Source organism: Drosophila hydei, unplaced genomic scaffold (assembly GCF_003285905.1).
Source record: "Drosophila hydei strain 15085-1641.00,03,60 unplaced genomic scaffold, DhydRS2 tig00008125-arrow-arrow-pilon, whole genome shotgun sequence".
Classification (NCBI taxonomy): Eukaryota; Metazoa; Arthropoda; class Insecta; order Diptera; family Drosophilidae; genus Drosophila; species Drosophila hydei.
In genome coordinates this window covers 333,599-358,228 of record NW_022045835.1, presented here as the reverse complement: position 1 = coordinate 358,228, position 24,630 = coordinate 333,599, and the positions used below count along the sequence as shown (strand labels likewise).

The 24,630-nt window shown below is 39.5% G+C and overlaps 3 protein-coding genes across 3 annotated transcripts; 1 reads left to right on the top strand and 2 right to left on the bottom strand.

The window, feature by feature from the left end:
* The first annotated feature begins 83 nt into the window (after positions 1 to 83).
* Positions 84 to 24,079, top strand: LOC111602118 (slit homolog 3 protein). Its single transcript, XM_023319067.2, has 6 exons — positions 84 to 216; positions 20,211 to 20,607; positions 21,025 to 22,215; positions 22,274 to 22,420; positions 22,487 to 22,572; positions 23,396 to 24,079. Exons 1-6 carry the CDS (start codon positions 200 to 202, stop codon positions 24,003 to 24,005), a joined length of 2,448 nt encoding a protein of 815 aa, XP_023174835.2. The 5' UTR covers positions 84 to 199; the 3' UTR covers positions 24,006 to 24,079.
* On the bottom strand, positions 13,695 to 15,840 carry LOC111602119 (lysozyme). The gene is made up of 4 exons (XM_023319068.2): positions 15,622 to 15,840; positions 14,265 to 14,414; positions 14,040 to 14,192; positions 13,695 to 13,972 (listed from the first exon to the last, which is right to left on the bottom strand). Exons 2-4 carry the CDS (start codon positions 14,410 to 14,412, stop codon positions 13,791 to 13,793), a joined length of 483 nt encoding a protein of 160 aa, XP_023174836.1. The 5' UTR covers positions 14,413 to 14,414; positions 15,622 to 15,840; the 3' UTR covers positions 13,695 to 13,790.
* LOC111602120 (lysozyme) lies at positions 17,862 to 18,956 on the bottom strand. The gene is made up of 4 exons (XM_023319069.2): positions 18,383 to 18,956; positions 18,242 to 18,330; positions 18,114 to 18,177; positions 17,862 to 18,036 (listed from the first exon to the last, which is right to left on the bottom strand). The coding sequence occupies exons 1-4, from the start codon at positions 18,531 to 18,533 to the stop codon at positions 17,903 to 17,905; spliced, it is 438 nt and encodes a 145-aa protein (XP_023174837.1). The 5' UTR covers positions 18,534 to 18,956; the 3' UTR covers positions 17,862 to 17,902.
* Positions 24,080 to 24,630: the final 551 nt, after the last annotated feature.

Sequence of the window (24,630 nt, the reverse complement as noted above, 5' to 3'; positions counted from 1 at the left end):
GGTAGACAACACAAAAAGAAGTAAAATACTTTCGGTCAAGTCAAAGTCGGCTTAAATATATATGTATATATATATATAAATATATCTAAGTCAGCATAAACGTCGCCTGTTTGACTGATAAATCGCTTAGCTTATCTGCTGTTTAAGTTTCGCACGCTGATAAATCGAAGTGAGAGCGAGCGAGTTCGACTCATTCAAAATGTTGCCCAAACTAAGGTGAGCTTTAGACATTTATTGATTTACCTTTTATATATATTCATTTATTTAAAGCTGGACATTTGGGCCGCATTTGTTGACTATATTAAATGAAATTTATTATATATGTTAGCAACGCCCACCTGATCTGCATTCCAAATGAGCCAATTAGAAATCACATAGCTGATCTAGATTGACTATATATATATACTATATATACTCTCTGCATATAAATGATTTCTGTTTCTTTTATTAAAAGATCCGTTTATTTAAAATTGATTTTGATTGCAAATTCGTGCTCTAATGATGCTCTTATTTCGTATCAATTAGGCCGCAGGCGTGGAACTTAGAGCTAATTATAGACCTCATAGATTAGAGTGAGAAAAGGCCTTAATAATTGGCATATTAGTCATATGCGATATATATTTTGATTAGCTTAGATAGTTGATTTTATTTAGCTAAAAACTTTTGAACTGTTTTCAAAGATATATTTATCTATATCTATATCTTTATAATATATATATAATATTTGCTGACTTTTAGCTAAAAATATTGATTGCCTTAACATAAGGCGCGCTGTTCTGAACATGTTTCGAGCAATGCACATTTTCTTATACAAGATGCGCGCTATATTGTATCTCTAGCCACAATTTGTCTATATCAAATTTGGTTGGATAAAAAACTGTTTAGACTACACAGTTATATGTGCTTTATAGCTGAGTTGGACTGAAGACGTTGTTGTGTTTTAAGCTAAAAAAGTTATAAAATAAGAAAGTAAAAGGAACAACTCTTTCTGCAGGCTTTAAAGGGAGTGCTGGACAGATTGACAGACGAATACTGCTGCTGTTGAGCCTGAATTCATAATTCCTATGCGACTTCAATGTGGTTCAGTTAGGTTAATAAATTTATAATGAAATTGTACTTTAATCAACAATTATTGTACTTCAAATTATTAGTTTTAAATTCCATTTTTAGGTACTTCCAGTTTTAAAGAAAGTTTTTCATATTTTGCTAGAGCTGTTGAGTTTTTAATTTAATTCAATCTTCTTCTGCTTTGATCAGAGCTTGAGAAGAAGCTAAAGCAGTATATAGACCCTTGTTGCCCACAATAGTCTTATCCCAAAATATATCTGTGTATACTATAAGTATTACCTCCATATATACACTAGCAATAGAGTTACGCCTCTGCTGTCTCCTAATAGATATCTCAAGCTGCCGCACCACACATAAATATTTAATTTATGGCTTTTTACCTTTGTCACCGCCACATTTATGTTTGGACATTTGAACTGTTCATCTAATATGTATATGTATAAATAGTATTTAATTTTCTATGATTTTATGTTTATAAATGTTGTGAGCTTGCGTCACGTAGCGAAGCTGCCGCTGACTTGCTGGAAGCTCATTAAACGCTGCTAACTTTGTGGAACAGCCGCACTTCCGTTGCGGGGGCAATTATTGCGACTCCCTGCTGTCGTTTGCCCAAAAAAAAGATAGAAAAAACCAAATTCAAAATGCGTTAAGAGTTTTTCAAAAATTATCAACACACACAAACACTCACACACACATGTGAAGAAAATGAAAAGCTAGACGAAAGAGTTAAATGTAATGTGATTGTTGTTGTTGTTGACAGCTTGAATAGTGTTCAAGCGAGCTCCGACAAGAAGTTTGTTCAACCTACGCACCTTGCACACACGCACACTCTCACACACACACACATTCACATACATCATAGTTTAAACGCAATTAGCGCTTTGTCGTTTTGTTTTCTTTACATTTCATTCGTCTACGACTTTTATTCCTTTTCTTTTTCAGCTCTCTCGCTCTCTCTCTCTCTCTCTCTGTCTACTGCTGGCATTTTTCTATGCTTCTCTAATTTCGTATAGTTCATAATTTTCACAGCATGTTGTCTGCTTCTTCTTCTTACATATAAACAACATTTTTATTTTTATTTCATTTCGTACGCCCACAACGTAGCCGAAATTAAAAAGATACAGTGAGAGAGAGAGAGAGAGAGAGAGGAGAGACAGGAAGAAAGGCTTTGAGGGGAGCGAGTGAGCGAAGTAAACGTACATAATTAATGTTTATATAATTTTTTTGTTACTTTTTTTTTTACTGCTTTACATGCGCTCATTAGCCGCTTGGTTTGCTTAGTCAACGTGGTTGTGTTGTTGTTTTCTGTTCTGTGGCTGGTTGTTGGAGCTCAGCTGGTATCAAGTTCGTTGCCTAAGTCTTTTGTTTGCCCAGCTGTGGGCGTCATTTATAAGCCGCCGTTTTGCAGCGGCAACAGCGGCAGACAAGTCTTCAACTGTGCTACTTGCTGGTCCATTGTTGTTTGCCAGTTGCTGCTGTTGCTGGTTGCTGCTGCTGCTGCTCCACAACAAGTTGCCAAATTTGGCAACAACAACAAACGCTGCCCACTTCATATTGATAAGTATGTCGCCACAGCACACACACACACATACACTTGTATATAGAACAACTTGAATGTAACGCATCTCACTTTAACTGAGCTTCATTTCAACTGCATTTCATTTGTCTGAGTGCTCTAACGTGTACTGAATGCCATTAAAAAACGTATAAAAAGCGTATAATGCTTGTTTGTAGGAGGCTAACATAGATGTCCTAAAGTATATATATAAACTAGTTGGAAATGAGAAAAGAGAGAGAGAGAGAGGTAGAGATTATAATTAAGTTTCGCTGTAGATCATATACGAAAATCGATCTAGAGATTTGCCATCTTTTAACATAACTCGGGAACTATAAGAGCTACAGATAAATAATTTATCATACATACGCTCTTCGAGTATGTATATATAAAGAAAACTTATTTTTTTAGTGTGTTCTTCCTAGCATCTACCTGAATACCTAAGGAGTTTCTTACAATAATATTAATTAATATAATAAAACTTAGTATGTGGATCACCTTGAAGTAAATAAACTATATATATTATATCTCGCTTGCTGCATAGCTCCTTCAAAAATTCGTTCGATTATGGTCTTCTAACATTATTTTAAGCATAGCTCGAGTACTTTAAGAGCGTCTCATGCACACTTAAAAAAATAATTCTCTTTTTCTGAAAATCTTAATAAAAGCAGTTTTAATGTTGTCTACAGAGCATCTTCTAGTCGTCCCTATTAGTTTTACTCATTTTTTGCTAATGAACGCAGCAGCGGCAATTTCTCGCAGTGCACACACTGAGAGCTAGAGCCATTCACTTAGCATACTCCTCCGCAGCATCCAATACAACAACAAGAATAGCTACAAACAGCATCTACAATTTCTTGACATACAAGTTGAGCGGCTGGCATTTTGTGTGTGGGTTTTTCGGTGCTTTTCATAGACTGATGTGTCGCTACGTGTGGGCTAGCACACAGTTATGTGTGTGTGTGTGTGTGTCTGTGTGTGTGGCATGTTAGCCGCATTGTCAGCCATTGCTTACAAATCGTACATTAACTTTAATTTGGTGCATTTCGAATCTATTTCCGCAATGCAGCGCTTATCTAAACCAGATGCCACGCCCTCGCATTTAAATGCCATTTAAAGGCAAATTGAAAATTTGGAAAACTATTTAAGATGCATACGCATTGATCAGTTTATCGTAGTTTCGTTTTTATTAGTTTTTTCTCTTTCATTCATACAATTTTGACAGATTTTATGAACTCTTCATGGAATATAAATCTATCCATATCTACATATACCTGCGTCTGAAGTCTGTGTGTCTGAAGTCTTGTGTCTCTGCTTTTTGGGCCTTGTCTTGACTTTCGAAATGTCGCAATTAACAGGCGATTTAGCATTATGCACGTGCGTTGGCGGCGCCAACGTTTTTGAGTGTTGCGTGGGCTGTGAACTTGGGTTGGTTTTTCAGTCATCAGCTATGCCCTACCTTAGCTGAGCATAACCATATTATTATGCTGTTTGTGTGGCAGATAAGCAGCGCTGAACGAACATAAAATATAGAATAGAAATCGGAATCTGAATAGATAAAAATAGCTATGGATGCAATTTATAGTTATGAATCATTTCTGTGATCATTAATCGAATTTTTCCTTCATAAAATGCTATAATGATTATATGATATGAATTCCTTATATACATCTTTACAGTTAGATGTATAGATATTCTTACATAGGTGAGCAGAGAGAGGTTTATGTCTTCCGAATGAACTAGGAGCAGCTTTAGTCTAAGGAAAAGATCACAATGGAAACATTATTAGCAACAATTGCTACAATTGAGCCGCCCATTGAAACGTTAAACGCCTTTAATATGTCAAGAGACATGACAAACTGATTTCTCGGCAAGATACGACTCAATGACATGTTGCAAGCCTTGCCAAGCTGACTGCAGACGTGCTGCAATGAGACGTCCTACCACACAGAAGATATAGCGCTTAGATTAACACGACGATAGCTCCATGGCCTGATGGAACAGAAATTCTTTTGCAGAAACTAAGTTGAGATTGAGTTTTGGATTGCATAGTCGAGGCGGTCTACTCTTTGGTCGTTTTTCTTTGTCTGCCTTACTTTCCTTACTCTTCTGCTTCTTGCTAAAGTATAATTATTTAGTTTTGTATATATGAATCACTTAGTAATATATTTCAATAAAAACCTTGCTTATAAATTATTGCATTATATATACTCTATATACTCATAATATTTCAATTATAAAATTCATAAAAACGGCTTAACATCTGACTGAATTAAAGCCTCAGTCAATTGCAGGCAGATACATTTGTATCTGTGTCTGTGGCTACACACATACACACATATATGTCTGTATATAGTATATGCATTTAGATTAGTCTGCTTTTTTTCTAGTTTTAAATTACGGGCAATATTGTCAAGCGGCTGCAAATTAGTTTACAAACTTGTTTTTTGATTTTAACAACAACAACAACAACAACAACAACAACAATTGGTAAACATATTTTTGAGAGTGGGTTGCGAACCGGAAATGTGTGGGTGTCTTCTGTCTTTTTGATTTGCGACTGCTGCCAAGCCGGTCGCTGCTTTTTGTTTCTTTTTTTGTTTTGTTAAGCAAATTACTTTTTAATTGAACACACACTCACACACAGATACACCTGTAGCATAGCTTGAATACTCGAACAATTAAAAATGCCTAATAAGTGACAGCCATTGAGAGTCAAGAGCTTTTTTCAATTGCCTGATTTGCTGCTTGCCAATAACAGAATTTTATGAAAAAAAATAAAATTTTTAATACAAAATATGAAATGAAATACAAATTTAAGGCAACTTAACTCACTGCAATCGAGCTTAGCTGACTGTTTAATACTTGTGCAAAAGTTTTTGCTGCGAGATCTGAAAAAGATTCTGATCCAAAATCCTTATCTAGCAATTCTTTTCAGAAGAAGTCAACTAAAGCTGTTATTTTTATTTTATTTATGCCACGCCCACATTTTGTGTTTATATATATATTTTAAGTGGATGAACAGGTGAATTTTGTAATTTTTATTTATTATTTAATTTAAGTTAATTTAAATTAATTTATTTTTGGATTTGTCGCCTAATGGACCAAGAAGATTTTTAGGCAAATTGTTGTAGGCAAATAGATATTTAAAGTCTGTCGTGGCAATAGTTGTTAGATATATAATAGACTTAAGTGATTCATATAGATCAATTGCCGATTGTTTAAACGTTGATATCTGTAGAGCAGGTTAAGAGTGAGTCACTAGGTTTAAGCTGTAAAACTGTGAATGAGGCAGTTTAATTCGATTAACAACGCGTTCAATTAGAGTGGCTATATTTAGTCATATCTTGTCATATCTCGCATGCTTCAATAGCTTATATCTCACATGCTTCAGCAGCTTATAATGCTTCTATAGCTTCTCTAGCTTCTGTTGGAAATGTAGAAAATAAGTTCAACTCGACTAGCCAAAGAAATTTGAAGACTTTATCAGGCAGGTCTTTAGCTTCAATATCGTCGAATTAACTAGCATTAGTTCATATACGATCAGACAGACGGATGAACAGCTAGTTGAGCAAAACTTCAAGCCAAATAAAGCTGAATGTCGAATCAAATCAAATGTATTTATACATACAACATACGCCCGCTCGCTCGCTTCTGTAGCAGGCATAACAAAAATACAAATACGATGAAATATATGAAATGCGAGGCAGCAGTTGCTTAATCCCAAGGCAAAGGTAAACAAACCATTTTTGAAATGACTTTAAGCTGGCATTTGTCTGCAAGACCGAATCGTTCAGTTTATGGGCTCTAGAACATTTCCGTCCCAAACGGCAGCAGCAGCAACAACAGCTCTGATGCAGGCGCTGTTCGATTTTGTTACCTGCGCTGAATTTCATTTAAATTAAATTGGGTTTTATATATATACATATATATATAGATTCATTCAGTCAGTGCAGCCTCTTTGTTGCTGCTGCATTTTTTTTGTGTGTGTTTTGCTGCCTGGGCATTTGCATATGAATGTTGCCCGCGGCATTGGCAGCAACAACTAAAAGTAATTTGGCATTAAATTTATGGCTGCAGCGGCCGTAGGATGCCAGGCAATAGCTGCGGTTGTTTGTTGTGTTGACGTGCAGGTTAAATGTTAACGTGCACGTTAACTAATTAAAAAGAGCGCTTGAGTGAGAGCCCACGCTTTGCTTTGCTTAGCTTAGCTTTTACTTCAAGTTTGTTGCCTAAGTCTTTCGTTTTTTTTCGCAAGTTGGCCTTAATTTTCCAGCGTAATGTGCTTAACTTTTGACACAATTGCCTGAGAGCAAATAGAGTAGCTGCTGCTAGCTACTGTGTGATCGAGTCTGTTTAATCTAAGTTTAAGTGTTTCTTGGGAAATTCTATTTGTTTGTTTTGGCTTAAGGACAACATCCGCTTCCGTCTTAATGTGCAGCGCTCTGTGATTTCAGAGTTTCGCAGGAAAGGGTCTGCTGGCAGGAGCGTGTGCACAATCAGAAATCCCTTCTTCATTGCTTCCTGCCACGCACTCGAATTCCACATCCACATTCCCATTCCCATTCACATTCACATTCAAAACAGCAGCAACAGCTGCTGCTGCGGTGTCTTTTGTTTGCTGCACGTCTGCGGTTGCAGCTACTTCAAAGGCAGCCACTTACTCGCACATGTCTCTGGCTCTACCTCATCCCACTCTCTTGCTCTCTCTGGCTCTGTCTGTTTGCCTTTGCGTGACATTTTGACCTCTGACTGGCTTTGGCCAGGTCGCAACTTTTACTATTTTTCACGCATACATTTGCTGGCTAATATGGCAGAGAAACGCATCAAGGTGCGCGCAATTCAATTATGCCCAAGTCTTATGGACCACCGACAGCAGCGGGCACTTAACTAATTACGGCAGCTTTTTATAATAAATTAAAATCCAAATGAGTTTGAGTTAAGCTAAGTCAAGTCTACTGCCATCAATCTATGTCTATTGTTGTCTAAGTATAAAACTATATCAAAATACCCTTATATGCATTACATATAAATAAAATATATATATATATTAGATATTTTCTATATTTATGTTTTTGACATATCTTTTATCTCTTGTTATAGTATCTCTGCATTGTTGCAAAAATATGCTGCCTTTACTAACTCTCAATATATCTCAACAAAAGCTTTTCTTCTGACTTCATTCAGCTGTCTCTATTCATATGCGCTCAGCTGTCAGCCATTGAAATATGGATTGGAAACAGTTTCTGGATTATCATTTTATTAGTTTATTACACTCGCAAAAAACAATCTATTGAATTTATCTCTAATCAATCTCTACAATAGCTAAGCTGCCCCTTTTATCGACCATAAAAAGCTGTAAGCCATCAATGTGTATTAGATATGTTTGATACGATTTGGTTTGATGTCCATTCAACTGTCTCTATTCATGCGCCCATAGCTGTCAGCTCGACTCTGGCAGCATTTAGTTGCGCTTTCGAGCGTATTTTTTAGATTTGGCGCTCGCTCAAGCGATAACAATGCAGCAACAACAGCGGCTGGAGCAGCAGGTTGTTATTGACTTGGCCAAGAAGCCAAAAGCCGCATATGCACACCACCCAAAAAAGCACTGAAGTCTCTAATTTAGCCTTTGGCCTTTGCGATTTGCAGCAACATGTTGCTGTCAGTATTAGCAACATGTTGCCTAATTTGACTGCCGCAACAGCAGCCTGCCTCTTGAAGCACTGAAGAGGGGTATATTGCATATGAAACTAGTAACGTATGAACGCAGATAAAGAGAGCAGATGTTGCACTTAAATATGCCATATAGCTATCTCTTTCTAAATTCAATGGCTTGCATTCGTTCTCAGCTCCCAGTTATGTGGCTAATATGCTTGAGGCCAGGTCGCCAGGTTGAACAGCTGAGCAGCCGCAGCAGCAGCAGCTGCAACAAATTGTTCCAAAGTGACAAGCAAAAAGTGGCCACAATTGTCGTTTACTTTTAATAAGCACTGTGTGGCAACAAGTGCAAGCAGCAAATACAACTTGGGCTGCTTAGCTACGGCAAAGTCAATGAAAATATCTTAAAATACAATTTTGATTGAATTGGAATATAGATGCATAAATATATTAATAATGAACATGAAAATGATAATTATAATGATAATGATTATGAAAATTAAAATACTAATAAAAATTTAAATTTGAATAATAATGATATTGATGATACCATGATAATGATAATGCTAATGCTAATGGCAATGAAAATGCTAATGCTAATGCTAATGCTAATGCTAATGATAATGCTAATGCTAATGGCAATGCTAATGCTAATGCTAATGCTAATGCTAATGCTAATGCTAATGCTAATGCTATTGCTAATGCTAATGCTAATGCTAATGCTAATGCTAATGCTAATGCTAATGCTAATGCTAATGCTAATGCTAATGCTAATGCTAATGCTAATGCTAATGCTAATGCTAATGCTAATGCTAATGGCAATGCTAATGCTAATGCTAATGCTAATGGCAATGCTAATGCTAATGCTAATGATAATGCTAATGCTAATGCTAATGCTAATGCCAATGCTAATGCTAATGCTAATGCTAATGCTAATGCTAATGCTAATGCTAATGCTTGCTAATTTCAGGCAGAGTATGCTCTGTTCGCATTTGCTTCGATGCACTTTATTTTCGACTTATTGCCCCACCAAAGAAGGCGAAATAACGAAAAAAACGCGTTTTTAATTGTTCAGTGGCTTATCGCATGTTTTTGGCCATTTTGGGAGCGCAAATATGTTGAAAAAATAAACAATAAAAAAGACAACAACATTGAGCGCATTACTATGTGTGAGTGTGTGTGTGTATTACTTGCGTGCCAATTGGGCATTAAATTATGTGAAAATCAGTTTTCGCATTCGCTCACTTTTTGGCCCGGCCAGCAGCTGGAGACGGTCCAAAGAAATTGCAACCGATTATCGCCTCTGTTTATATATTTTTTATTTACTCTTGCTGTATTTTTACAGTGCATAGTGCACTGTGAGGCAATCAAATGCAGCGCAGCGGGCGGCCAACACCTTTGTTGTTGTGATGATGCTGCTGCTGAGGCGGCTGCTGAGGCTGCTTACTGCAGTCGCAGCAGGCAAATAGTCGATATATCATTTATATATATATATCATATATCATATATATCATCATCATATTAGTGCATCTGATTCTGCATCTGCAGTTACATCTGTATCTCCCTCTGTACCTCTCTCTGTATCCCTATATAGTATATCCATGCCTAAATCTGTATCTGTATCTTCATATGGCTCTATATATCTGCATATATACAGATGCGTATCTTTACTTGTTTGTCTGCACCTTCGTCTGCATCAGCATCTATCTCTATCTACACATTGCCAGCATCAACGGCACATCAAGCGCATGTCTGCAACCGACAGCAACAACAACAATCTTTGGCTCGTCTTGCTGTGCCACAAAGCAAATGCTGCAATGCCGTTACGAACAACACATTTTGAGTCATTTGGCAGCGCGCGCGCTCGCTCGCGTTCGCTGGCTCACAGAAATACAAAAATTAAAGAAAGAAGGTTTATTTCCGCTGACGTGCCTTAATTTCAGCCAGTTGTGAATACATTTTTGGCCAGAGTGGCTTTTGGTTTGAGGCCGGCTGGCTGTCTGTCTGTCTGTCTGTCTGTCTGGCTGGCTGGCTGGCTGGATGAGTTTCACTGTGTTAAAAGCGGCGCTATGATTGCGCCTACACAAAACAGCTCTCGGGTGTGCGCTAAGCTTCAAGCGGGCGACGTGACTTGGGAGAGTGATTTGTTCAAGTTTTTAATGGATTGAATAACATTTTGAATTACCATGTGAAATACCATGAGGATAAGCAGTTATAAGTGAGTTGTAAATGAGAGTGAGAGCTGTCATGGCATTCAAATGTTGTTTATAGACTAAGCCATAAAATATTTGACAAAGCTCAAGATGTAGCTCAAAATTTACAAGCTACTTGTAAAGTAGAGTTGTAGCATGTTTGTTGACAAAAAGAAATATGATTTGACATGCAGACAAACTTTTGCAACCAGCTTATAAACTAGAGAACTCATAGTCCAAAAGAGTATTTAAGACTTCGCCATAAACTTGAACACGTTTATTGTGTGGGAGACGGCGACTCAGAAGAATGTTAATGCGAAACTGCCTGGTAGATTGGCTTGTTGGGAGTCTTTCAGCTCTTCAGCTCTGCAGCTCATGCGCCTGACTTGTTGTGCCTTGATTAGCGAGCGAGTGCTAAAAAAAGCAGAGCTCGTCGACGGCTAAGGCTAACAAGTTGGCTGCCAATGCCGTCTAGACAAAGCATATGGATATGCCGATTAGCACATGTCAATGGGCAATGAGTCAGGCAGCCAGGCAGGATCAGTGAGATCGAGGTTCAACTGCGTGACTGCGCCAGAGCGCAAGGGCGTGGTTTGATCTTATTTTGGCCTAGGACAAATCAAATTGCTGCTGCTGCTTTGTTGTCAATGCATTTTATGCATAATTAGCTAACCAGCGACAGTGACGAATACATCAAGCTGACCAAACACACAAAAGGAAGCAGCAACAACAAGAGGCAGAGGCAGAGGCAGAGACAGCGACGGCGACAGCGACAGAGGCAGCGGAAATTAAACGCACTGAAACGTTTCGAACATTACGTTTTGGTCGCAGTTGTTGTGAGTTGTGGCCAGATTAGCGTGACAAAAAGGGCGTTGCAGGCAGTGCTACGCATTTAGCTTGTTTATAGCTGAAATTAGTTAGTGTGCATGAAAGCTCTATTTGGATGATCTATGATTAATTTTGAATGGCATATGTGGCATAGCTGGGAATTGAATTATATTCTACCATTTGCTGACTTTCTAAACGACTCTTAGAGTTTCATAAAGTATTTGAACAGAGAATTTGAATAGTACAAAATAAAAAATATATTTATTAAAGTTATTAAATTGATAACTTTTGTGAACTGAGAAATTGATCAAACCAGCCTCGCATATATTTTCTTTTATTTTAAATAACTTTCCATTAGCAATGGCTATAAATATACTGTCAAAATATATTATAGATATCAGCTTAAAAAATCAAAATATGTTAGAAATTATTGCATAAAAAAGTTTTAAAAATTGCTGCCTTCTGGCTTTGCTACCAGTTTTAGCTTGTTTTCTAGCCTTTTTCTAGCTTCTGACATGTGATCAACACTGATTGCAGGAGTCGATAGCTGAGCTGCATATCAAAAATGTTTGAGGTGAGCGTCCGCTGTGTGCAGAGGATGTTGCTGCTGTGCCTTTTGACCAGCTACGCAGCAGTAACAGCAACAGTTACTGCTGCTGCTGCTGCTGTTGCTTTTGATTTATTTTGACCACTCACATATGCAAAACGCATTCTAATGGAACAGCAGCAGCAACAGCAACAACAACAAGGGCTACATTGTAATTTGTAGTTACGCTCTGATTTTTGAGTTTCATTTGTAGCTTCACCTGCTGCCATGAATTGTGCTTATAGTTATTGTTATTATTATCATTATTGTTGCTGCTGCCGCCGTTGGTTGCACGCTTCGCGCGTTTAAGAATGAAAGAGCTGCTCATTGTTTCGGCTTTCGGCTTCCATAAGCGGAAGTGCGGCTTTTGCTGGAACGGAAATGCAAATGATATTGTAGACAATGCCCGGGCTCAGCTACGCGAATTGTTTTACATGTTTTGCACTACCTGAGCTGACCAAAGCCTATCAATTACAAAGTGAACGCTTGTAAAAGTAGCTGCATTTAAATGTAGTTCGTAGAACCTAGCTAAAGTGTCTTCAGAGTGCAAAGGCTGCTCGCATAGAGAGGCGTTGGCTGTAAGAGTGCTGTCTTTTTATTGCCTTGAATATATTTAAAGCTGTTTCGAAAGGGTATATTAGGCTTGTAGTGAGCAGTTGGATAGTTGATCATGATATGGGCACTCATCAACTATAATCTGCGATCTCAATGATCAATCCATAACTGACTCCTCTTATTAGCTGAATACCAAGTAAAATTGATTTAAAGCTTGGTTTGCTCAGCTTACAGATCTGGGATCTACTAATAAGTAATGCATTACTATGAACATCTCGGAATTCTGTGGCATCCAGAGATATCATATTAGGTATGTAGACTCGCTTGCAGCAGACTCATATGCTAGATGACTCGTTTTTTGAATACCTTTCCTTGCCACGCTTCAGCAGCAGGCACATATCTAGACACTCAGAGCATCTCCTAGTCAATCACTCGTTTTTAGACCAATCTTACTTGTTTTACCTACAGCAAACTGCATTTCATTAGATCAAAAATAAAACGTAGGTTGTCCTACGCCCTTGCAGTCAGCCAGCCATATGGATGCAATGGCAAGACGCATCTAGGAAGTGCAGATGCCCAAGCTAGATGTCGCCAGAGCTACGATTGCGACTTCGTTTGCCGAGGCGTTCAGATCAAACTACAGCAAGCCAAAACGCCCACGTTTAGTTGATTGTTGCTGTTACTGTCGCTGTTGCTGCGGGGCGTGGGAGTAGTGAATATAAAAGAGTTACGGCTGCTATAAATGTGTATAGTATATATGTATATTCATGTATGTGACAAAACAAGAAACTCAAGCCAATTCGTTGGGCGTTTGCCATTAAGAAAGTTATTATTTATGGCCATAACAAATATTGGTTAGCGAATTATGTAAAAATTATTATTGCTATTCTAACCAGTAAAAGAACGATGCTAAAGATTTGAGCGCCGACTTCAAACGAATCACGAAAACTCAAAAGCCTTAAGCACAAATTTAAATGCCTTTTTAAAGATTTTAACAATGTATAACTTACTTAAATAGATAACTTGGAATTAAAGAGTTCGCTCGCAATAAAGGCAATATTCTGTTCGCTTGGTATTTGAGAGGAAATCGAGTTGCCCTCGAAAGTATGCCACATTAATTTGTCCGCAAGAATTAAATGAGCTGCCTAAAAGTAGGCAGCATAAAATAATAAAATCCAATCCATTAATTTCTTCAGTTTGTGGTTTATTTTCAACATTTCGTTTTCAGTTTAAGCACAATTTGCATTTAAGATTTAGTTTTCATTTGCAGTAGACTTACAAGCTAATACCTGATATAAAGCTAGATGGAAATTCACTTGGTTACTGCACACTCAATAGACGGAGTTGTCTAAAATAAATTGAGTGTACGTATGGGCGACAAGGTGCTTAGTTTACAGGTAACATCCAAGTTAGGTAAATTGCGTGTATTGCGACAGTAGCGATTCCAGCCCTTCCAATACTTGAAGCCATCGCGTTGCTGTATTCTCTGCGCACAGGCAATGTCATCCGAAATATCATCATTGGACAGATCTGACAAAGTATATTAAGATTAGAGAGATTTAAAAATGATATATTCTGTATATGTTCCTTAGCTTACCTTCACATTTCATATTGCACAGACCGCCAGGGCGTCCCTCTGCACAGTAATCCTTACTATTGATTTGAAAGAGTCCATAGTTTTTGCTATTGTTCTCATTTCTCGTCACTTTGTTTGTGTCCAAAAAACTCTCATGTTCCACCAGACAGATCCCTAAAGAGATATGAGTATTTAATAATAAGTTTTCTATATATATATATATATATAAAAATTTCTGCTACTTACAATTGGACATCAAAGTCTTCTGAAATCTGTAGGTCTCGACCAGCACACGCGTTAGCTCGCATCGCATATACTTCTTAGACTCCGCCTCTTTGCCATTCAGCAGCAGGCAGAGCAGCAGAGCCGGCAGCAGTAGAACTTTTGGCAACATTTCTGAAAGCATTTTAAATATATATCAACCATTGTCACTTGTGTGCTTGTACTAGTACAAGCTAGCACGCGTAATTAAATGTAGATTATGCACATTAGTTCCAGGAATGGACAATTGATAAGCGACTCATTATATATGGGCATTCATTGTCTAGACTCACGCGAATAGCCAAACGGTTCGAAAGGCCACTTTTGTGACTGTAACTCGGGTGTTCCACACTCGATTGCCAAATGTGATAGGTCTTTCGACTCGATTGAACACGTTCAGTTGGTATTTAAAAATTTCAATTTTAAATCCCAGAAAAGCATATTTCCTGACTGAGCTTTGACTGATTTTTATCAAATCTGTAATTGGGATACCTTTTCAGATTCATTCATTATTTCATTAGATTGTTGAATGGAATACCCCTTCTGTTGCGTATAGCTTCAGAGCATTGATGTACTCCACTCCGAAAAATAAATCTGTTGACTTTGCATGACTGTAAGTCGGATGTATCTTGCACGATTTTGGAATGGAGTACGGAGTTTCGAAAGCATATAGATTCTAAGCATCGATTCTCCTACGCTGCTTCTCCATTATTTTAAAAATTTTCAAAATATCAACTTCAATCCGAAAATGACCTCTCAAAGCCTGCATAACTCTAACACGGACATACGTTGCCCAAAACTCACTAACTAGTCCCATATCAAATATTTAAACGTAATTTGAAGAAGTATTTCAAACATTTATTGTTTAAACTAACTGTGTTGGGCTATGCAGTTAGGAGTCTCCGGCTAGCATTTGATTTATGGTATGCGATTAATTAGCACATTGAATATTGTTGATAATAACAATAATGATAATTTAAGTTATTGTTTGAAGCCTCTGTGAAGTCTATTGCTTAAGCCAACAAGTTTCGAAGAACTGCTGCTGTGTAAACAAAACGTCAACAAAAGGAAACGTGTCAGCACATCTGGATAGCTGAGAGAGTTGACTTGTTTCCGAAAACCGGAGAACAAAAAAAAAGTGTAAAGTAAATAATATTTGATGGCATATAATTATATATTGGGAAACTACAAGCAGAAAGATTTATGCATGATTAGATTTTTATGGTAGAGCATCATCCAAGTGCTTTAGGTATTCAAAGCACGTAATTTATATTATTTTTTTGGCTAAAGAGCACCTTCCTACCTTTTGCGGACTCAATTATAAAGTAATTACAATGTTTACCTTTAGTTAATTAACTGAAACGCAGTGGAGCAGCCGCCCGGCGCAGCAATAAAAACTAGTTTCAACACGAATACGAATTGTGATATCTTTTATTATTAGTTGTTTTGTATCTTTTGTATTCGAGTTACGCTTTAAAGGCTAGACATGTGCGCCACAGCGGGGCCCCACACAGTTACTGAAACCGAAATTGAAATACTTCACAAAGTGTTCTTTAGGCAGCGCAGCCCCAAAACAAAACAAAGCCAAACGCTCTCATCGAATGAGACGTTGGCGCTCGCCTTCACGAGTATTTATTGGCAATTCAGACTCTCGCAATTAGCTGCGCTCTGGCTCTGCGTTGAGCACTTAATACGTACTTTGTATACAACGAGCGCGAACTGACCAAGAGAGCATATTCGCTTTGATTGCAATGTCTGTCTGCCTAACTTTTCGACTATCTGTCTGTTCGACACTAATGAAGAGGGGCGTGGATATAGATAGAGATAGAGATTGAGATACGTAGAGATGAATAGATAAATAGATATAGATTGAGACAGATAGAGATAGATACAGTTATAGATAGAGACAGCTATAGATAGAGACAAATAAAGATAGTTAGATAGAGGGCTGGCAGTTTAAGAGCTTGTCAGCTTGTCTGAATACGCCCTCTTGGGGATTTGGCGAGTGTGGAACTGCAGTATTTTCCACACTCTTAAGAAAAGTATAATCTAGACAGTCTGCTGTTCTATGCATTTGGGGCGTAACGAATAATCAATCAATTCTTTCAATGCACGCGTATTATGCAGTCAGTTACGCCCGACTGCAATGTTCTTACTTGTTTGTTAATGATGTTGTTGTGCCTACAGTTGACTTAGTGATAAGATGTGTCTAAGGTGTACAAGCACATATATATTTATATATATATTTAAATGCTGATATTTATATATAAATATTTATATTTAAACGAAGTTCTTTCCAATTTAGTTATTTGTTCGCTGAATTCGATATGTCTCAATATATATATGTATATAATTTACTCTGTCTTATCAGCACTCACTATATATTCTTTATCTGAATCAATTTATCTGTTCGGTTTTCGCAAAATGGAAAGTGGAGACATAAAAAGAGTGTAAAAAAATAGCAAGGTGATGAGTTACCCTGTAGAAAGTAGAGCCTATAGAGAGTTAAGCGCAGCTGTTATCTATGGAAAGAGTAGAAGGAACTTTAGCCATGCAAACAAGAAAGATAAATCTATATTCAAATTGCGCCTATCTATATAAAGAAGACGTTACCAGTTACCTCTCAGCTACACAGCAAACGAGATACCCTGTAAGCAGCGGAGCTAAATAAGTAGCTGGATAACTTCAATGTGTCATTTTATATAAGAAAGAAGAGCAAATAAAAGTCTATATCATTCGAGATGCTTTTATATACATAATTAAGAAAAAGTTTGACAACGAGATACCCTGTAAACTGTGTGCTGCATAGTAAGTGAAGTAGGGCAAAGTACTTTAAGCTCTTGTTTCTATATAATCAAGAAAGATATAGTCTGAAGCATACATTTAGCTTAACAACAAGCCAATATAGCCCTTTTCCACCTTGAAAACAGGGTATATAAGTATACAGCAGCTGAAAAAAAACCTATTTTCCTTTCTAAAGTTGATAATAATTTAAAAATAAACGCAGCTCTAGATTTAAGGACAAACATGAAACCCATATACCCAGTTTTAAACTCTAAAAACAGGGTATACCACTACTCAATGACTAAAAACTCTTCAAATTGCATTAATTAATGCTGCTTTTATCTATATAACAAAGAAATTCTAGAAATTTCTCTATAAACACGTAACACAAAACGTATATACCCAACTACACTTACTGAAAACAGAGTATAAGCATTTGCTGTAGCTGTACTATGTTAATATTAAAAATATAATTTATAGAAATATCTAAAAGATCAAGAATATTTAGATTAGATAATTATATAGATTAGCAGCTAGCGAATATACCCTTTGTCCCCTCTGAAAACAGGTTAATGCATTTCAATTGCATGTTAAACATTTCTAGAGCGCAATATTGAAATAAACTGATAAGTTGGATTCCTGGAAAAACTTAATCGCGTACAAAATGAACTCAATATGTGTCTGTTTTTAATATAATTGAAAATGCAATGAAAGTCGAATGAAAGGAGCGACGCTTACGGCTAACAGCTAGCATATATGTTTAGGACTAAGAAAGCTGAACTCTGAACTCCCGTCGAGAGTCAGAGCTAAGAGAAACAGTTTGGACCCCGCCGAGGGGCTTAGCAGCGGGAGACATCGGGCAGCGTGCGCCCACGACATTTGCTCATCCAGCCGGGCCAGGCCTGAAAGCCGTGACGATTGAAGATCTGCATGGCACAGCGCGAATCATCAGAAATCTCATCGTTCAGAAACTCTAAGGCGAGAGAGAGAGAGAGAGTGAGCTCTGTTGGGAGTAAATTGTTAGATTATGCCGTGGGCCTTGGGTTTTACCTTCGCATTTGATGTTGCAGATGCCACCGCGACGACCCTTGCGACACCAGTTTTTGCTGTTGATCTGTTAATGAGCTGAGCGAAATTAGAAATGTAGCAAAACGAGGCTAACTGCGCTTGGCATCTACCTGAAAGAGTCCGTAGCTGACGCTCTGATTGGGCAGCTGCATGGACTTTGAGGTGCTGCGGCCACTCTCCGATTCCACCAGACAAACCCCTACATCATATAGGTCAGTCGTATGATCGGTTAGTTGACTCCAGTTACTTACAGTTGGATAGATAGCTGCGTGGAAAATCGTGACGCAGCAGCTCCTTGGCCAGCTGGCAGCGTGTCAGCAGCTTCGATTGCGTTTGCGTCAGCAACAGGAGCACGCTGAGGGTCAGGATAAACACGTTCGCTTTACTCCAACGCATAGCCATTTAGAGACAGAGGCAGACAGACCGACACACAGACAGACAGACGGATTGATTGACTATTTGTTTTTTTTTTTTTTGGGTGCCTGGACCACTTTAATCCTAAAGCGCTTCCGCAGCAACTGACAAACTACAACTAAACACGCGTAGCGTACGAAGATGGGCCTTTTAAAGCCTCGCACGCAATTTAGTGGCTCGCGTCTGCTCATACTAGACAATCGTTCTCCACGAAATTGACATACATATGATGCAATGAGCAGAGCTTGCGTACAACTCAAGGTGGACAAATACTAGATACACTTTCTAGAACAGCACTGACTTGAGGTTCGAGATTGTTTTTAAAGATTGTTGGATAGATTTTTTTAGAAAAAGCTGAAGTGGAAGTGGGTATCGATCTCAATCTGATATTCAGAAGAAAATCTAGTTAGGAGATCTTGTGTCAAATATAAAATCGATAAATCTATCTGAGATACAAATTTCTATCTACTCAGTAAAAAGCAAAGGACACTTAGTCTAGAGATCTAGAATCTCAATCTTACTTAGTTATGCCTTGCTATATCTTAGATAAAGATACATTTCAGTTAGTTGTCATGGAGTTAACAATGCTTGGCAAGTAATTAGCAGAGAGAAGTATCAAAGGAGGGCAGATGTTGCTTTCAGTTGTTTTCGGAACTCGATTGCAACGTGCATTCAGAAGAGATCTTTAAAGACAACAAATTTATCTTTAAGGTCTTAGATAGAAGGAATTTTCAAGTGAGTCTGAGAGCCTGTTTAATTGCAACTATTAGAATTATATATGTGAGGATAGTCTGTAAGCTGTGTGACCTTGAGAGCAAGATAGCTAAACTTAAGTATAAGCTAGCTAGCAGGCAGGGAAAACAGAGCTTAGAGTCTTTGATGAAACGAAATCAATGCAAGCTCTGACTGTGATAAGATATTATTTTATATATTAGGTATATAAGAACCAAGTACGTAGGTTGCCCAAACTCAAGCCTCACACTAAGATATTACTACATGCATACACCAATCCATAATATCAGACCTGACTCTACTTATATACCCACCTCATCTTCATCAAGTCATCTCATAAGCATCTTCTATGGCAAATTCATAGTACGTGCAGCTAGTGCATAATAAGAACAGATACATACTTTCAATTAGCATGCATGGGGGCAACGTCATCATCGGCAACAACAATGTCACATGAACATTTATTGTGTTGCTTTCGCTTTTGCGTGAAATATATAAAAAAAAAAAAGAAAAAAAATTGGGAAATCGATGTCACGTCGGCATTTGTCTATTTTTCGAGCAGATTGCATACTAAAAGATACAAAAGTATCTTAAACTAAGACACACACACACAGTTACAGTTACAGTTACAGCTACAGTTACAGTTTCAATGCAATAAATCGCACGCTCTAACTGCGTTAAGCGCTTAATTGGCAAATTGTCTTGCACAAGATACAAAAGTATCTGTATCTGTATCTGTAAAATTGTATCTCGAGCTATGGCTGCTGCGCCGCTTGACCTAAAAAGAATTTCCACACACAATTTCAATTGACTTTAGCATTTTATGCAAATGCAATTTCACAAATATATCCACTAACCGTTTTATTTTCGTCGAAAACAAATGAGAAAAACTTTTCCATGACAATTTTTGCTCGTTTTTTTTTTGTATTTTAGCTGCCTGCTGCTGGCTTTAACGCTCGTTGCAGCCAATCAGCTGAAGGATCTGCTGGAGGATGCAACCACAGCAGCCAGCACTAGCTCTTCGAGCAGCACCTCAACCACCAGCCCAACCACTGTGAGCGCGTATGTCATCTCGGCGGCAGCTGTGCCCGCCTTTAATGCAGCCACGCCCAAGTCCAAGTCGAAGCTAGCCACGGGCAAATACTTCAATAAGAGTTCGCCCAGAAAACGCAAGGCCGAGGAGGTCTCCTCCTTGCCGCTGCCCGTGGACACGGATGGCCTGCTCGAATGGAAATGCCCCAACATTTCGGGCTCACGCAATGCGGAACTCGAATGCGGCTGCGATCTGCCACACACGTTGCGCTGCAACATCGATCTGCATGGACTATTGGTGAGTGGAGCCAGCAAGAGCTGTTAGAGATTACCTAAGCAAATGGTAGACTGATGGGTATATGATATGGGTAGTTCACTAGAAGCTTAGAGCACATCTGGAACTGAGTTGGAGATCTGGAAAGATCTTGTCTTCACTCACTGAACGAGTGGATGCTGTGGATGAAGCTAGTAATAGAGTTGGTTTAATGAGCTGATGATCTCTTTCAATCAGATCAGAGAACAGCTGAGGGATTCTACTTAGGATAGACATTCAAAGGGGAGCTTCTATTGAGAGATGAACTGCATCAGAGCTCAGCTGAGACTAATGAGTACAATCTGAGTGCAGATTAAGCTCAAGCAAATGCTGACTATGAATACTTAGCGCAGCATCAATTCACTTTAAAGCGCTAAATTGATTTTCCTCTCGCCCAAACAGCTCCTGGCAGACAGATTGCGCAGTTCGCCCTACTCCATTTCGTTGCTGGACTGTTCGTTGCGCAATGTGACGTTCCTGAGCGATGCCAAGATCTTTGATGGGATCTCGCTGCACGGCTTGGTCATCTCCTCTGGCGAGATCAAGCGAGTGCATAAGTCCGCCTTTCTGGGCATCACGGGTCCACTGCAGGCATTAGGACTGCCTGGCAATGCGCTGTTGAGCGTGCCATGGAATGCTTTGTCCACGCTGAATACTCTGGAGCGCCTGGACTTGGCCAACAATAAGATAAAGGCGCTAGGCACTGCAGACTTTGTGGGTCTGGGCAAGCTCATCTACCTGGAGCTCAGCAGCAACCAAATCTCAAGCATTTCACAGCGCACCTTTAGCAGTCTACGCAAATTGGAGGTGTTGAAGTTGGGCGGCAATCGCCTGGGCGACTATGCGCAGAGCTTGAAAGCCCTGAGCCAGTGCCTGAGCCTGCGGCAGCTGGATCTCACGGCGAACAATCTGAACGGACCGCTCAGCGAGCAGACGCTGCCTGGCATGCGAAATCTGGAGAGCTTGAATTTGAATAGGAACATGATCAAGAGCATACAAAACAAGGCCTTGGCGAACTTTTCTCGCCTGGTCAGCCTCTCGCTGCGGCACAATCAGATCGATGTGCTGCAGGATCATGCCTTCTTCGGGCTGGGCTCATTGGATAGCCTCGACTTGAGCTACAACGGCATTGTGGCCATTTCCAGCGCCTCGCTGCAGCATCTCACCCGCCTCACCGTGCTCGATCTGACGCATAACTTTCTGCGAGCTCTCACCTCGGACTTGATAGCGCCGCTGCCATCGCTGCGGGAGCTGCGTTTGGCTGGCAATGACATCTCGATTGTGGCGCGAAATGCCATGGACCGAGCACAGGAGCTGCAGAGCCTGCAGATGCAGGAGAATCCTTTGTCCTGCGATTGCAGCATTCGTCCTTTCGCGGAGTGGCTGCAGGTCTCCAAGCTAAGCTCCAGCCTGAGCGCCTCTTGTGTCACACCTCCTCGGCTAGAGGGCGCTCCTCTGCTCCAGGTGCCCGTTGAGACGCTCACCTGCGACATGGACAATGTGGAAAAGGATAATGCGAATATTATGGAGCATCTGGAAACGCTGGCCAAGCCCAACCAAACGTCAGCTCACGTTAAGGACTTGTCAGAGGAGGTTTGCTCACCCAGCGAGTTCTTTAAGGCATTCAAAGCTAACTTTTCGATTCCCTCAGATCATTCTACATGAATTACACTACTCGGCGGACTATGGTCTGATTTTGACGTGGCTGCTGAATCTGAGCAAGAAGGATTACATGTGCGATGCCATATTCGTTTACAAGGAACAGAACGTCAATGAGATTCTCATTGATAACTCACCTGTAAGTAGAGATGATAATAATCAGGGAAGTTGAGCCTAAGTAAATGGGAAAACTTATTGTATCTAGATCCACTGCGAGAGCAAGGTCGTCAATGGACAGAACACTGTGAGCGTCATAGTGCCCGACAGCTCCTCCCTGGACATTGGCGAAAGGTGAGTCCCTATGTACTCTCTATTTACTCTCAATATAATCTATATTTAGGATGCACATCATCTGAGTCTCTATGTGCTCTCTATATACACTCAATATAATCGATATCTAGTCTCCATGTCATCTGAGTCTCTATGTGCTCTCTATATACACGCAATATAATCTATATCTAGTCTCCATGTCATCTCCGCATACTCTCTTAATGCTCTCTATAAGCTCTTTGTCTCTCTCTCTCTGTATTCCCTTCACATACTCTCTCTATACTCTACATATATTCTTTATATACCCTACGTATATTCTCGACATAATATCTATATACTCTCCACCTACTCTCCACTCTTACTCTCCACACTTACTCCTTTCAGATGCTTTCTATATAGCCTCCACATACTCTTTATATATTTTTCCCACAATCTCTCCAATCTCTACATACTCAACATACTCCCCACTTCATACAGCAACTCCATATGCTCTCTCCACTGCCTTTACAGTATCTCTATACTCTTCACACACTTCACGCCTACTCTACTCTCTTCATACAGTCTACATACTCTCCACATACTCTCCACATACTCTCTACATACTCTACACATACTCTCTACATACTCTACACATACTCTACACATACTCTCCACATACTCTCCACATACTCTCCACATACTCTCCACATACTCTGCACATACTCTCCACATACTCTCCACATACTCTCCACATACTCTCCACATACTCTCCACATACTCTCCACATACTCTCCACACACTCTCCACAAACTCTCTATATACTCTCTCCAAGCTCTCCTTACTCATGCCTTCCTTGCCTTTACAGCTATCGCTTCTGCCTGGTCATGGTGCAGGAGCAGAATCCCAAAGCTGAGCTAAACATTGGCTGCTCCAACATAACGCAGCTGCAGCTGAGTAGTCCTGGGTCCAAGCCCGTTCTGCGTCAATATCAGCGCCGTCCTTACTATACGCCACACGAGCTTGAAGTGGATCCGGATCAATCAGATGGCGAGGATTATCAGCAGCTGAATCAGCGACAGTTTAGCAGTGGCAGCCAACAGCAGCAGCCGTTGCATCCGCATCAGCAGCAGCCGCCGCCGCCAACGTTGCTGCACAGCTACGATGTCATTGATTCGTTGCACAAGAGTTTCCTGCCAGGCCTGGGGCTGGGCATTCTGGTCACCTCGGTGGTTGTCCTGATTTGGGGTGCCACGCGCATACGCCAGAGTGTCAGTAGTGGAGCAGGCGATGGCAGCCTGAGCAGCAACAGCAGCAGCATGCATCATCACAACAACAACAACAATAACAGCAGCAATAGCAGACCGGGCACGCCCACCGCCACGACTTGCTACGCCGCCTCGGACCACATAGCGAGGATGGCAGATGCAGAGAATGGGACGCGCTACCTCAAGCTGCAGGCAACGACAAGTCTGTAAAAGGAAAAGGCGCCAACCACTCAGAGCCAATTGAACCAATCGAACTTGTGATAGTACAAGCACTTTGTACCCAAATATACATACATATATATATATATATATATATATATATATATCATAGAATATATATACACACATATAGCATATGCTTATAAGTGGGAGCTGCTATCAGCTGCTGTCTCACGCACTAATCCAAAAACTTGGCCTAACACTAACCCAATTGTGCCATAAACTAACTCACAGAAGAATTGCACCTGCATCGTGGTTTATCTATATAAGAAAGGAAAGAAAATCTAAAGCTAACATTGATCTATTGACTCATATAAAATACTTCAAAGGCGTCTGAAAGTTGTCTATTTGAGTTTGCAACTTTTTAGCCGACAAAATTGTTATATAATTTTCTATTTTGCTCCATGTTCATCTTAAGATCAGAGACATTTCAGACTAACCTCGCACATATATCTTACTCCATAGCTTTAAGACTCCCCTATGAGCAGGCTCTTCCATCGTGTCTGCTAAAGAAGCGCGCAAAACGTGCTCGAAAGCGAAACCGAATCAAACTCGATTTTCCAGGGCTTTAACTGCTGCATAATCCTAATTTCAGCCAAGTCTCCTGCAGCTCAGC

Bases quoted from the DNA above. Each gene is read 5' to 3' on its own strand.
- LOC111602120 (XM_023319069.2), bottom strand. From the start codon at position 18,533: ATGGCTATGCGTTGGAGTAAAGCGAACGTGTTTATCCTGACCCTCAGC. The intron at 18,178-18,241 runs GTAGATGCCAAG...GCTCATTAACAG, and splicing joins TCAGCTACGGACTCTTTCAG to ATCAACAGCAAAAACTGGTG. The intron at 18,037-18,113 runs GTAAAACCCAAG...CTCTCGCCTTAG, and splicing joins CTGCAACATCAAATGCGAAG to AGTTTCTGAACGATGAGATT.
- LOC111602119 (XM_023319068.2), bottom strand. From the start codon at position 14,412: ATGTTGCCAAAAGTTCTACTGCTGCCGGCTCTGCTGCTCTGCCTGCTG. The intron at 14,193-14,264 runs GTAAGTAGCAGA...ATATCTCTTTAG, and splicing joins GAAGACTTTGATGTCCAATT to GGATCTGTCTGGTGGAACAT. The intron at 13,973-14,039 runs GTAAGCTAAGGA...ATACTTTGTCAG, and splicing joins GTGCAATATGAAATGTGAAG to ATCTGTCCAATGATGATATT.
- LOC111602118 (XM_023319067.2), top strand. The intron at 20,608-21,024 runs GTGAGTGGAGCC...TCGCCCAAACAG, and splicing joins TCGATCTGCATGGACTATTG to CTCCTGGCAGACAGATTGCG. The intron at 22,573-23,395 runs GTGAGTCCCTAT...TTGCCTTTACAG, and splicing joins TCCCTGGACATTGGCGAAAG to CTATCGCTTCTGCCTGGTCA.